Here is a 14962-nt window from a genome sequence, read left to right on the forward strand (position 1 = left end):
ACCAGGCATTTACTTGTGTCTGGTAATTACTGCATAATAATAACCATATCCACCAAATGGCAGCTTTTCTCCTACCCAGTGGCTACTTACCGATTTCAATATCACCTGCCTTGTCCTACTGAAAACTTGAGGCTTTCTGAAACACGTTTCCTGAACTGCTTCTCCACCAAAGCAAGCAGTGTATTTATACAGCTTGTATTTCACTTACTGGCCATCTTATAATATGCACACAGGTTTTAGAAACATGTCCTACTAAAACAAGAAACCTGAGACATGACAGGATTCCTGTCTATCACAACAGACAAGCCAATTCACAGCAACAACCGCGTTAATTATACAAACCTAAGCAACAGGAGAAATTTTGTGGCAATTACAGATAAGCTTCATGGAAGAAAAGAGGGGAGCTTGGCTTTTAACCAAAGCAAAAGAAAAAGGTATTTACAATCTTAAGCGAGAATTTTCTGTGTGGATGATGTAGAACTTGGAATTTGTGAACGTGGGCTTTGACTAGGAATAGGACTCTTCCTTGCATACTACTGGTAAGAAGAGCCAGGAGTTGATCGCTGACCTAAATAAGGTTCATTATGGATCCCTAAATAAGGATGGATTTAAAAACATATTGAATCATTGGAGACCTACTTCTTATTAGAACACTTGCAATACTCAGAGCCACAAGTGAAACTCAACGCACGTATTGTTTGTACATGCACAGAGAATGTGACATCACATGTTGTATTTATTGCTCTACTTTTGACTCAAAGTATTCGATACAAAGATGGACAGAGATGCTACACTTGAATTACCTCAGTATTTTTTTAATACATGTTTAATCCTCCAACATGGCACACAAAAACATGAAACAACACCTGTACCTTCACAGAGATTGCATCAGAAATGAATACTGGCATTATTATTGAAACGCAGGCAAAACTTAGATATAAAGAATAAATATTAAGGTACAATAAAGGTATCATAACTACCAGATGTACAAGAGTTTTAGGCAGATACTAGCACAGAGTACCATACTGCAGGAAAAACTTTTGATGTTTGATTGGATCCATGTGACATTACAAGTACCCTACTTGAACTTAAAAGCTGACAAGCTTTGTATGGCTCTCAGAAACATCCCAGAACTCCTCCAGGAAATCTATTACCAGATAAAGCAACGTATCCTTAACCAGGGTTTTAAGAATCCTAGGGAGGTTCATGAAATTTACTTTTATTGCTGAGTGAAAAAAAGTTACTGCCTTCTCCTTTAAGAAACCAGAGAGAGAAAAATGACCAAATATTAGAGTTTCCCCATCAACACGAAAAAATGCTTGCACGGAACTTCCTTTGAGCAAGCCTAAAATCAAAACGAAATACTCCTTACGGTAGGAGTACATTTTCTAAGTAGCGGCGCACAACAGAATGAAAGAACGGCTTTCTACCGCCAAGGCACCACCAGACACAGTTACGACTTAAGAACATCAATACTGTAATAGAGCCATATTGTATCACCACCATTAGGGGTGAAAATAAGACCTGTTACACTTCAGAGGCTCTTATTGTAGGGATAAAACTCCTTACCTTGAAAAGACTGTTTGGCTCTGTCCACTAGTTCTTCAATTGGGTAACTTGCTAGATCTCCTCTGGCATGCTTAGTTTTGCAGTAGGTACATGCATTGAGACACCTGTTTAGAAAACGAAAATACTCAGTTTCTAGCCAAGAAAGCCTCTATATGCACAGCTATATTTATTAAGCACTTCTGGAAAAATGAGCTGTTATGATGAGAAAATAGCAGTATTCTGTTTTAAAAATCCATAAAGTAGTTTGAAAAGTGTTTTGTCCTCCTACCTTCTTAAAGTATCTTTCACATCTATATGAAAGGTTGAAAAAACAATCAGTGGAAACCACGTGCAAAATCCAAGAGTGGGAATACACATATTTTTAGAAAGCTGTAATAGGGTTAATAATTGTTCATTACTAAAGATGAATCTCCAGGTTTCCAATCCCGCTATTACATAAAAAAAAAAAAAAATCAAACCTGAACAAGGAATTCAAGGAAAAGAGTCCTGAAAGACTAAATGTAGATTTTTAAAAATAGCGTGTATTCTTGAAAACACATTTGAGGTAATTTTTCCTTCTTTCATTTGGCTTGTACAAATAAACAAATAGCATCATGAAGACACAATCACCAACTAGAAAGACAGCTTGGCAAAAGACTGGGGAGCTAATGAAAAACTCCCATAAGAAATTGAAGGAACAATATGAATGCTTTTAATTTACCTGACACTGTAGTAAAGGCAGACTAATTCAAAGTAAAAGGATGGAAACAGCAAACCACCAAACAAAAACTACCACTAGATGCATATTTTTCTTGGATTAGCCTTTGGATCCTGGTAGTGCCATGAATGTAATAAGCAGAACATTAGAAGGAGTTTGTTGAACTTTTCTTCCCCTTCCCCCCTTTTTAAAGCTGGTATTGCCCTACAGCTTTTTATACGTTAAAGCATATCAACCTCTAAAAAAACCCCACAAAACCAAAAAACCCCCATTATAAGTATTTCTCTTTGCAGAATCACAGAATCACTAAGGTTGGAAAAGACCTGTAAGATCACCAGGTCCAACCACCAACCCAACACCACCATGCCCACTAAACCATGTCCCACAATGCCACGTCCACACGTTCCTGGAACACCTCCAGGGATGGTGACTCCACCACCTCCCTGGGCAGCCTGTTCCAGTGCTTCACCACTCTCTCAGGAAAGACATTTTTCCTAATACCCAGCCTGAACCTCCCCTGGTGCAACTTGAGGTCATTTCCTCTTGTCCTGTCACTAGTCACTTGGGAGAAGAGACCAACACCCACCTCACCACAACCCCCTCTCAGGTAGTTGTAGAGAGCGATGAGGTCTCCCCTCAGCCTCCTCTTCTCCAGACTGAACAACCCCAGCTCCCTCAGCCGCTCCTCACAAGACTTGTGCTCCAGACCCCTCACCAGCTTTGTCACCCTCCTCCGGACACTGCTGGCTCATATTCAGCTGGTTGTCCACCAACACCCCCAGGTCCTTTTCTGCGGGGCAGCTTTCCAGCCACTCATCCCCAAGCCTGTAGCGTTGCCTGGGGTTGTTGCGACCCAAGTCCAGGACCCGACACTTGGCCTTGTTGAACCTCATACAATTGGCCTCAGCCCATCCATCCAGATGGATTCCCAGATCCCTCTGCAGAGCCTTCCTACCCTCCAGCAGATCAACACTCCCGCCCAACTTGGTGTCGTCTGCAAACTTACTGAGGGAGCACTCAATTCCCTCATCTTGATCATCGATAAATATATTAAACAAGACCAGTCCCAAAACTGACCCCCGGGGGACTCCACTTGTGACCGCTGATCTAGAGGAGGAATCATTTCTATTAGTTGCCTGGCCAGGAGCAGGGCATGTATCTTCCAGTTAAGTTTGGCTTTTCTTTGCTCCCTGTATTTCCTTGAGCCAGGAAATCCCACAGATGACGCTCAGAGATGCCTTCACTACATAGCTAACGTGAACAAGGGCACCTCAGGCAACGCGGTCTAAGCCAGCTCGTAAGGTCACTAACGCACGATGTTGGTCCCTGCTGAGGGACCCAGCAGGAGCGTTACAAGGCAGCGCTCCTCACAACTCTTCCAGCGCTGCAGGTGGAAATCCTCCAGCATTTGGATAGCCATGTCCGTGAGAAGAGAGTAAAGAGAAGAGGAGAGAGAGTAAAGTAATTACTTGTCATCTATAGGCTGACCCACAGATTTTGGTTTGGTTCTGAGGGTGTGTGGGGTGGTTTTTGTTTGTTTGTTTGGGTTTTTTTCCTTCTGAAGTTATTTTTTCTTTCAATTTTGCTTTCATTTCAAGGAAACATTAAATTAGTTTCATAGTGGACATGTCTGCTCTTCTACAACCAACACACAAAGGTGTGGTTTACATTGGTATTTGCACCTATCTTTGTTTTCTCCAAAGAAATGACATTACCAGCTATTTTGTCAATTTTCTCAGGTCATCAAGAAGAGATTTAACTTGCAACAATCCTGCCCCATAAGCCCAAGGCTACTTTAACACCGGCCCTTTCACCCACGAAGGAGAATTATCAGCCATAACTAACAAAGGGATGCTTCAACATTTTATTTCTTGGGATGAAGTAAATTTATTCAACTCAAATTTAAGCTAGGAATTGGGAAGGAAGAAAAATAAGACCGCCAACTTTTATCATCTACTTCAATTTGCAAAGTCTGACTTATTACAAATTTGGTGTCAAAGTTTGTTTCAATTAAAAGCTTATTATCAATTTTTTGTCAACTTGAACTGTAACCTTGCATGACAACAATGCTTTTTGCAGACCTTCAATATGTGTCATTTCATTATAAGATTGATAAAAACTATAATTTTAGGAAGTTATTTAAAACAAACTTATAAATTTATTCCTGTGTAATAGATCTAAATAGAACCAAACCCTAAACTAGTATTGATGTACAGTAAAAAGGATCATTTATGTTATTTACACAGAACTCTTCTGTTTCCTTATCACAGAATTCCATGTATAGTATATTTATAAAGAACAGCATGTTACTTCTTCCTCTCTTCTCCTTACATTTTATGCATAAATGATAAATATTTCTCACTATATATTTTGCTCTGTATTTGGGTATTTGAAAATTGAAAGTATTTGAAAAGCTCTAAGGCAAGAGTACTAAATAGTAAGAGTACTAAGTACTAAGCAACAGTAGTAAATACTGAAATTATTACTCTCCGAACCTAGAGGATAAGTTTCATATCTTCAATCGACGTTCCTTTCCCAACAAGGCCCAGTTTCTAGTAAACCAATTTCTCCTGCATCTTCAGAGTTGCTTTCTGGGCAAATTCCTTTACAACATGTCCTGGGCTACCTGAAAAAATATGGTAACACCAGTTTTTCTCTAGTACTGCAATAAACTTGGTCCCAAAGAGAATGGAAATGCACAGCAAGAAGTAGGAAGAAAGAAGGGGAAGTTATTCTCCAAGTAGTCACAGTATTATGCGGGATTGTTTCTAAGAGCTTTATTGCTGTCGTCTTTAAGTACAACTTTTGGGGGGGTGGGGGCTTGTTGATTTATTTTGGGGTAGGAGCTGAAAGTTGGGATTTGGAGGCAGCCTTTTTTTTTTTTCAAGTTTTGCCGCACCAATTAACTTATTCCTACTATAAAATAAAAATATTGTGGAATGCCTAAATAATTTAGGGGTGGTACTTAAAAGAGATTATATAACAAAACCAAACAGGCTTTGATGTAACTCAGAAAAGGATCAGTTTTAGAAAGCAGACCAAAAAAAAAGACAAAACTCTTAAATCCTATTTGTACCATATCGGTTAATCCCAACTTGGGGAAAAATAATCTTTTGGGCTACAGCTGACCAACAAAAGGATGCAGATTTCAAATACTTTTAAAAATGCTGAACTAACCACTTTTCACAGTTTTGCAAACTATCTGTTCTCGAAAATATAAATTTAAACCAAGCCCTAAGTATATAAAGTATCTATAGGGCTTTTTTCCCCTAGTAGGTCAGTCTCTACTCCAAGTTTCCAGCATAACAAATTATTCATAGGTCCATGCTGCCACATACTCCGACCACAGACCATCAAGTGGAAAAAGGCTGCTGGGAACTGAGAATTCGAGCATTGCCTCTTACTAAGTGGCATTCACCTGCACATGGACTGTCTAAAACCAGCCCAGGAGGTAAAGCTCTCCTTCAAAATCAGCCTTTCTCACAGTTAAAGCTCAAATATATGGGACTAAAAAGCCAGCATGCTAGCAGCTGCAAAAGAGTATTTTGCTTTGTGTTAAACAGTAAGCCTTCTTGAAGCATTTGAAGTTGGTTTGTAAACGTTAGTTTGTAATAATACAGGTCAAAGCTTTTTTGCACAAAGAAATCACAGACATTTATAGAAAGAATTATTAATGGTCATTGTGTTTGTAATTACCAACATGTTTTGGATAAATTTTGTAGTGATTCCAGAACAAAAAACACTAAGTTTTGTTTTTCCAACATACTAAACTGATTAAGGTACTTTGAATTATTAACCTTTTGCTTTGAATTATTAACCTTTATTCAGCTATGTGCCCAATACACAGAGCTATTTCACAGCACGGTAAAATATTATCCATAGATAAATTACTACCATGTGGCTAATTAAAACCTTTTTGAACACGTTACCAAACTGAACGTCATCAACATTTTGGTCAAGTGCCTGACATTTTGTTGTAGACATACGAAACAGTGGTCTTCACATTGTTCAGCTAGTATGTGCTCACGTGGTGCATTAGATTAAGCAGACTCTTCATTTTCAAAACAGTAATATTCCTTATAAAACACACACTTAACATGAAAGGCTACCCCTTACATATGGAACTAATTATGAGTAAGAATACTTACGACAGAGTAGACAAATAAAGACTTTCCTTCAGTGGGACTAATCAGTGGGTTTCAGCAGCAGATGAGAATGAGAGTACAGACACGAGGAGCACAATCCTGGTTCCTCTTAATGGGACTTGTGCCACTAAGTTTACCAAAGACAGGATTCCACCCTCAGATATGAAAAGTATAAAACATCTTTCCTTCAAGGATCAGGAAACAGCTCAGTTACAGGCTACGACGTGCCATTAGTGCACTCATCACTCACGTTTAATGGGATTGACCAAGACCAGACACCTGCGAGCAAGATGGGAGAGCTGAAGAGCTATGACAGAAGATCCCTGCTGCTCTGCAGGTGGTTCATCTGGGGGAAGAGGGGTGGTATTGCCCCCTTAATTTCCTGAATAATCCAGTAAATTCTTGCTTGGTATCAACCTAATGAGCTAGCAAAAAAAACCCAAAAAAACCCACTAAGCAAACAAACAAACACACACCCAACCAAAACCCTGTCCTAAAGTGGTCTTCTCCCAAATTAGAAATTTGCAGAAATAAAGGAAAACACCTTTACTCATAATTCAGTCTACACACTAATATCTGCCCTTATGAGATCTGACCAGTTATGCAAATTCAGGATTTCATGAAGTTTGCCCTATTAAAAAAAAAAGACAAAATTCTGCCCGTAGTTCAGTGTCCCTACCATCCCTGGAACATCCCACAGCACCAGGACAGAGAGGCTGCTCGCCGCGGTCACCCACCCCATCCCTCGGCACCGGCCATTGGGCTGCCTTACAACGCCTCCGTAATTCCAGCCCAAGGATACTCTGTATTAGCAAACTGTCGTTTTCCTGAAAGGGGAGCGCGATTTGCCCGTTTCAAACTACGGTTTGCAGAAGAGACTTCGGCTTTTGTAAGATACTTTTAGAGCTTTTATCAAATGTAATTTTGATAAAAATGCTGTCCAGTGTAAGTAAAGAGAAAACTCCCTTTGCAGGCTTGACTGAGCAAAAAAATTACCAGAAATACATACCCCCAGCAATGAAAAGGAGATGGATACTAGTTACAACTTACTAAACAAGAGCTAGTAGAATTCTACAGATATTTTTCTGCTTAGGATACAAAGTTCTGTAGGCCTAACAACAGCATTTATATTATATTTATAGTTAAATATCATACTTCAGGGTTAAACGCCTTCAATATTTCTTAGCGTTTTACCTCTGTAAATGCTACTTCGTACTTCCAAAATCTCTAAATCCTGTCAAACTAAACTGCAATGCACCAGGAAAAAAAAGTAGTTTACAGAAAAGAAAATGCGCCTAATGTGTCTGACTTGTTTTCAGGAAACTCTCCTTTTGCTTGAAGTTTGCACATTTTACAATAAAGCTCTTCAACTCACTACGACAGGGAAGATAATTTCCTGTAAAAATTTGGGGCATGGGAGGCTGTTTTCACTTTTAGAAGAGTCAGGATTTAAAATACTTTTGCAACAGTGGCAAGCTACTTCTCATCAAGGCTAATTAGTCTAAGCAGCAAGCCACATTATTACAGAAATGCTGTTTCTAGTATCCCAGCTTATTCAGACTGAGCTTGGCCACCAGCCACAGCGTGCTACGTAGATGCACTCGATGTTACAACATTTTCTATATGATAAAAAAAGTACTTCTCTAAATTCATCTTTGCAGCCAACTATTTTAGAAACTGCAATGCTAGCGTAAAAGGAAAAAGCCTCTCAAAGAAGGTTTAGCAGAAAATAGGACGACCTATCAAGAAACACCATACAGTGTATGGGACTGCACACATTTTTCTCAAAGTAGGATGCAACGACGGGACGCTATTTTTTAATTCTGCAATGCATTTCACGCTCAGCAAAATGGGAACACAGCGCATTATAATTTTGTTCTTCCAAAGCCCTTTGAAGCCAGTGTTTTATTTGGTATAACGTCTCACTAGTTACTAATCAAAAGGAATCTGGAGAGAAGGCAGCTCAGTGAGTATGATAAGCTACAATATGATTTAATTTTGTACTTTAAATATTTGCATTTTGTGAAACTGAATTCCTATAGTCAAGTGCAGGTAATTCAAAGGTCACAGCTAGGTAGTTATATCATCATACATTCAACTTGCTCACTTTAAGGCCAATGATGTAACATCAGCAAAACCAAGTGCATCAATGGCACTTTTTAGTGTTTGTCTAAAGAACTTGATTAATTATTCTGCCCACATACTTCTGCAATTATTAGAATTAATTTATTCAGGCATTCTAAATTGATATTACAAGGTAAAACATTTCCATGGCTAAGCTGCGTAGATCTGCGTTCCCCACCCTGACCCAAAATGATGCATTGATAGGTGCTTCCTGGAAACCGCAATCAGTTTTTCTCTGCAACTCAAACTAAAGCTCTATGATTCACAGAAACATAAATTATTTTAGAAGCGCTTCCAAACAGCTGCTTGGCTACGCAGACCACAACTCTGGGGGCAGACTGTAACAGTCATTAATATCAAGAAAGTGAGTCAGCTGGAATAGCACAGGTAGATAAATTAGGTTGCGTGGCTGCACAGAGCAGAAAACACCACGGCATCGTAACTACAATTAATCAATTCTTTCAACACTTCACAAAGAGCAACAATATTTGGAAGATGATGACTCCTGGTCTCAGTCAAATAGCAGTAATGAAGGTGGTAGAAATAAAGAGTTATGACAGAAAAACCTTAGCTAGAAAAGATACTTTTTTAGAAATCTGCTCACAGCTAGCCCCAGAGACACGGTGGCAGAACATGCCAGCATCGCTATTTCAGCATGCATAAGCAACTATTATTCGCAGATCCCTCCTAATGAATGGCAGTGATTCGAAAACGACCTCTGAGAACAGGATTCTTGGAGGTTGCTTTACTTTAGAAAGTTTTAGAGAGCTGTGACTTGACAAATGCCTTAGTATTTAAAGCATCAAATAGTATAATGTTATTTAAAAACTCTGCTAGGGGCAGATGACTTAGCGTAACCTATCCAGAATGTGCTGCAAAACCCTAATTGCGTAAGTAATGTACAATTTCATAAGCTTTAAAAAATTCAGCTTTCGAAGTTTTTTAACAAAATACTAAGGATTAAATTAAAACTGTGATTTCTACGTAGTGGGGGGGGAGACGACGAGTCCATTTAAAGTTGTGTTTCAGGAATGAAGCATCTCAGCAGACCTCCAGGAGCGGAAGGAGAAGGGTTAGGGGAGTCAAGTGTCTTTCTATAAGCAATCCACTTCATTTACCATGCATCTTCACAACACTAACAGCTCCTGAATCACCCACACAGAAAACAGGGTTGAAAAGTAGACCGCTGCCTGTGATAAGAGCTATTGTTTTTACTTCCTGAATGGCTTTTGGGACAGACCCTTTTAGAGTGGAGAAATCTCACAGGAAACATTAGGCTGCAGTTAATTCTGTAACATACAGCAGGTACCACACAGATTCTTGGGATAAAAGGCATTGTTTTTGTACTGGTCAAAACATCCTGGGGGGAAAAAAAAAGTTACATTTCAGCAGCACTGAAACTACCAGGCTTAATTTAGAATTTATCTGAGATTGCCATCAGACCAATTTCCAAAAAAGTATTTGTAAGATGTCTGTGGGAAAGTGGATCTGAATTGTCTGGGTAAAATAATGGAAATAAGTGCATAATAAAAACAAACTCGCCATTTATAATCTAGAAAGAATCCCTTCCAAATGATTGTGTCTACACAAAGCGTTCTGCCCCAAAATGTCCTACTGGTTGTGGCAGCAGCAGCAACGTTAAAAGGTCCAATGTGGACAAGGACCTAAGCATTACCTACAATTAATACTATGTGGTCGCTCTTGAATGTCATCTCTGTCTTGTGATAAACTGGTTAGTCTTGCTGAAAAAAAAAGGGTATGCGCAGCAGTAAAGAGAGACATACATGCTTCAAGTTACATACTCTTCACTACGTACTACTTTGTCAACTTCAAATGAGAGAAGACCACACATTTCAACATAATTGACCAACCCTAAATCTGTCTGAGATTTTCCAAGCAATTTAAGGGACTGATTTACACAGTTATAAGAATCCAATGACTGATTTCTTTTAAAAATAGAAATTAAAACCAGGGGCCTTATGTCTGCCTTTAAGAGTCTCCAAGGGCACTTTCCACAGCAAATTAATCCCTTTTACACAGTTATAGAGCTGAGTCAGTCAGATTATCTTCATGGACATATCCTCCTTACTGCCCATGTACCTCTTAAGAAAATGCAAGTTAAGGTACTTACTTCTAAATAATTAGAGAAACTAATTTGAATAATTAGGCAAACATTTATAAATTATTTTCTTTTCATTATTTTATAATGTTATTGTTTAAAAGCACAGTGACAGTGCAGAAAAACGGGAACAGTAGCCTTTTGTTAATAAACTAATGATCCTCAACTTCTCCATCTACTTTACTTCTCCAAAATTCTCCCCTCCTAACGATTCCTCAGCTCTTTTCTTCTATTTTACTTTTTTTCCTGCCATTTTCTTCACTTCTTCCTGTTGTCTTGCATCCAGTGACCATTGTGCTTGTAACTCTCCCGCAGTGTCCTCATGTCCCAGTGACTGGAATGGGCTGACTTTCTTCCAAGCTAGTTGGCCGGTGTTTATATGCTTTGATTTCCTCTTTAATCACTCAAGTCTGTGGTGAGTCTGAAACTTTTCCAGTTCAACTGCTGCCATCTCTGACAGAAACCATGACTTGCTAGCTTTTGTCGTCTTTTTTTTTTTTTGGTCACCTCCATTGCAACTCAGATACTTATGGTCAGTCATTTAAGAGAAAATCAGAACGACCATGACTAAAGCACTTAATGCACAAATCAGAGCATTAAAAACAGGCCACAGAAACCCTTGGGGATTCAGGATCTAAACAGCCTTCTAGACATTACAGGCTGGAAAATACACAAGAGGCAGCTCTAGTCATCAAAAGCAAGACTTAACAATAAAAAGGAATGGACAGACAAAACACAAAGTAGCTCAGCAATTCAATTGTTTACAGGCCTTAGCCAACACTTAAATGGAAGTTTTCTTCATACTTCCCCAGGAACATCTGGCTACAACACTATCTTCGCAATGGCTGCCTTGAAACGGTTTTTCAACTTCAACGAAGTTCTTAAAAAGACCCAACCTTTTGGATGATGGGGGTTTTGCACTGGCTGCAGAGGGGCTCTTCAACTGACCCAACAAGCCAACACAGCAACGATCGTTACCATTTCATTCAGTAAGCGCCACCCAACAACTTCCCTGCAGAAACACTTTCACAGATAAGGTTGATGACATCATACTGCAAGATACTTGTTTGCTTTTATACACATGGGTTAAAATGACATTTTCCTTGTAAGGCTGAGTTGTCTGAAGCGAAAGACGTGACCTGACCATGCCTTCTACAAAGAGGTGACTGACCCTGTGGGAAGGGGAGGGCTGGGGATGTCATATACCTTGATTTCAGACAGACCTTCACCACAGTCTCCCACAGAATCGTTGAAGCCAAATTTCTGTGACACAGACTGAGTAAGCGGACAACGAGGTGGGTTAAAAACTGGCTGGACTGCTGGGTTGTGGTCAGCAGTGCAAAGTCTAACTGGTGTCTGGTTAGCATTGCGTTCCTCAGGGACTGATGCTGGGGCCAACTATTATTTCATGACTTTATTAACGACATGGGTGAAGGGATGTAATGCATCTACAGCAAATCCCAAGCTGGAGAGGGGGGAGCAGTTTACATGTTGAAGGGCAGGGATGCTATTCAGGGGGATATCAACAGCCTGGAGAAACAGGCTAATAGGAACCTCATGAAGTTCAGCAACAGCAAGTAAGAAGCCCCACATCTAGGAGAGAGTAACCCCAGGCAAAAGTGGAGGTGGGGAGGGAACTGACGGGATAGAAAGCAGCTTTGCGGATAAGGACTTTGGGGTCCAGGTGGGCAACAAACTGAACATGAGTCAGCAGTACGCCCTTTCTTGTTAAGAAGCTCAAACGCACCGTACTGTGCAACTGGAAAGTACTCTCAAGAATGAAACCAACAGATGGAATTTATTAGTGCCCTCTCTTTGGCACTTGTGAGACTGCAGCTGTAGTGCTGTGTCCAGTTTTGAGCTCCCTGGAACAAGGCAGATGTTGACATAAAGTAACAAACAAGTAGACAGGAGGGCCACCAAGATGATTAGGGGACTCAGGCTCATGGCACACAAGGAGAGGTTGAGAGAACTGGCTTACTCACTGTCAGGATGAGGAGATCTTACTGCTGCGTACAAACAGCTGATGGGAGCAGACAGTCAAGACACCGCCAGGCTGTTCTTGGATGTTCAAGGTCATAGGATTAGAAGCAACGGACACAAGTTGCAATTAGAAATGGAAACGGCAATTAGACTGAAGAAACTATTTTACCATGACAGTGGTCAAGTACTGGAACAGGCTGCACCACAGCTGATCCCATCTCTTTGAGATGCTGGATCCCAACACCACCACTATTCCTTTCTAGAGCCCAAAGACTTGCTCTGCTCCTTGAATAAGCATGTCTACACGGATGAGTGTCCGCAGACATATGTGTAAGACAGACACACACACACGAGAAGCACAGCATGCTTCCAACACCATGGGAAGCTTAGATTCAACTACAGGGGTAAGAAAAGCAAGACGAGAAATCAGTGCAGAGAAGGACCAAGTCTGGCCTGTACAAGGAAAACCAGAGAAGAACATTAAACGAAAGATACCACAAACAGTATCAACACTTAATAATTTTCATTCCATCTGTTATCAACTACATTTAAAGTGTGATACTAACGTGATACTCACATGCTGTCCAGAAGTACACCACAGGACTTTGAGGGCTAACACTAACAGAGAACAAGTATGGCAGAGTTTTTGGAGCAGATAGCCAGTAGCCAGTCATGAACAAAATATTCCCAAGGATGCTATTGGAGCTACAGCCAGCCAAGAGCTCACAGAAAGAAAAAAATAAGTTAGAACACTCTGACTGTAGAGATGACAAAAGAGATAGCAGTTCTGTGCAAATTAGGTTTCCACTTTCATCGTGTTCCTCTACAGGACAAAGAACTGAGAAGGGGCACTGGATCCATACACTGGACATTGAGAAAGTGGGCGTACGCACATTCTTCCGTGTCCATGGAGTTGTGAACTGCCAGTTAAAAATCACACTTTGTTCCCTGCCACCCTTCACCTTTGTGCAACATTAATCAATATGCCTTAAAGCTTTATATGGAGATAGTAACTGTGCAAAGCCCATAATTTAGTCCCCTGAGTGGAATATATTTGTGCTCCTCCATAGTCCTTTGAAATGTTCAAAACAACCCAAACCTTGAACAAGTCATACCAAAAAAGGTGAAATTTGTCAGTTTTGTTATGAGTTATATCTGGCCACATTTAAACTTGTGAATTCACTTCACTTGAATTCACTTAAGAATCCTAAACTCTCTTCTGCAAACACACCTGCATCTCACGTAAAAGATACTGATTGGGGGGGGAAACCTGAATGCACTGTATAAACAAGAAAGAGAAGTCCCTCAATGAACAGATGTGCAATAAGCCGTTATGTGTGCTCACGTCTAAAGCAGTTTATACAAACTATAGAATCCAAGTTTCTAGTCTCACTAGACTCAACAGAGATAAGTGTCTATGATTCACTTTTCAGAAGAGCATTATTCCCTTTGGAAAATAAACCCATTCAGCTGATCCAGACTAACATAAAAAAGCCACTGTATTTACTGAGTATTTATGGTATTACTGTCACAATTTCATTTCAAAAGGGACCACTACTTTTATCCACATCTTGACTGCATAAGAAAATTATTCAACAATATTCATAAAATATTCAACATATACCTAAGATAAACCCCAGATACTCCTAAAGAAAGAAGAGTAGGAGGACAGCAGATACCAGAGTTCTAAGTGGAGTTAGGTATAGCAATATTACCTTTATGAGACATTAATTAGCAGTAAGTGCTATTTAAAAGAATATACATAGATCAAGTACCCATTGCTTTGCCAAGAATATCTTCCCATCTAAGCCTTGTAAGCATTATGTATTAAATAATTTTTACTAAAATCATAAAGAATACCAAGTCTTATTCTTTCTCATTTTGCAGAAGGTATAAACTGGACCAACCTATGCAGCCGAATATCCTAAAAGGAAAATGGCTTTGTAATAAACACAAACACCCAGGAAATCTGAAATATAGCTAACGAAACAAAAACGGTTAGCACTGAAAAAAATCTCATTCCCAGTATTTTAATAGTTGTCAGACAGAGCAAGTCTTATTCTCTCATAAAGATGCATTTCCCCTTATACAAACATACAGCAAACACACAGATCTGCTTTGGTTGGTTGTGTTTCAGCACTGTTTTCATACAACGTACCAGAGAACGCTGCAGCCTACGCACCATTTCGCAGCACGACTATCCTTAATTTCGTAGAATTTGAAATTCAGTTGGCAGGTTGAGGGCATTTTTCCAACCACAAACATTTTTGAAATGTTTTTGAACAATGTATGTTCAAACAAAAATTTTCAGCCACAAGTCCTAAG

The 14962-nt window shown here is 39.7% G+C and overlaps 1 protein-coding gene across 1 annotated transcript in view; it reads right to left on the reverse strand.

Annotated features, from left to right (window-relative positions):
- The window catches only part of CDKAL1 (CDK5 regulatory subunit associated protein 1 like 1), a 440756-nt gene that overhangs the window by 238693 nt on the left and 187101 nt on the right, over positions 1–14962 (reverse strand). The window contains exon 9 of the mRNA XM_059815360.1: positions 1570–1673. Coding sequence (XP_059671343.1) covers positions 1570–1673 — 104 coding nt within the window. The remainder of the gene's footprint in view (positions 1–1569; positions 1674–14962) is intronic.

This window comes from Gavia stellata, chromosome 3 (genome assembly GCF_030936135.1).
Source record: "Gavia stellata isolate bGavSte3 chromosome 3, bGavSte3.hap2, whole genome shotgun sequence".
Taxonomy (NCBI): domain Eukaryota; kingdom Metazoa; phylum Chordata; class Aves; order Gaviiformes; family Gaviidae; genus Gavia; species Gavia stellata.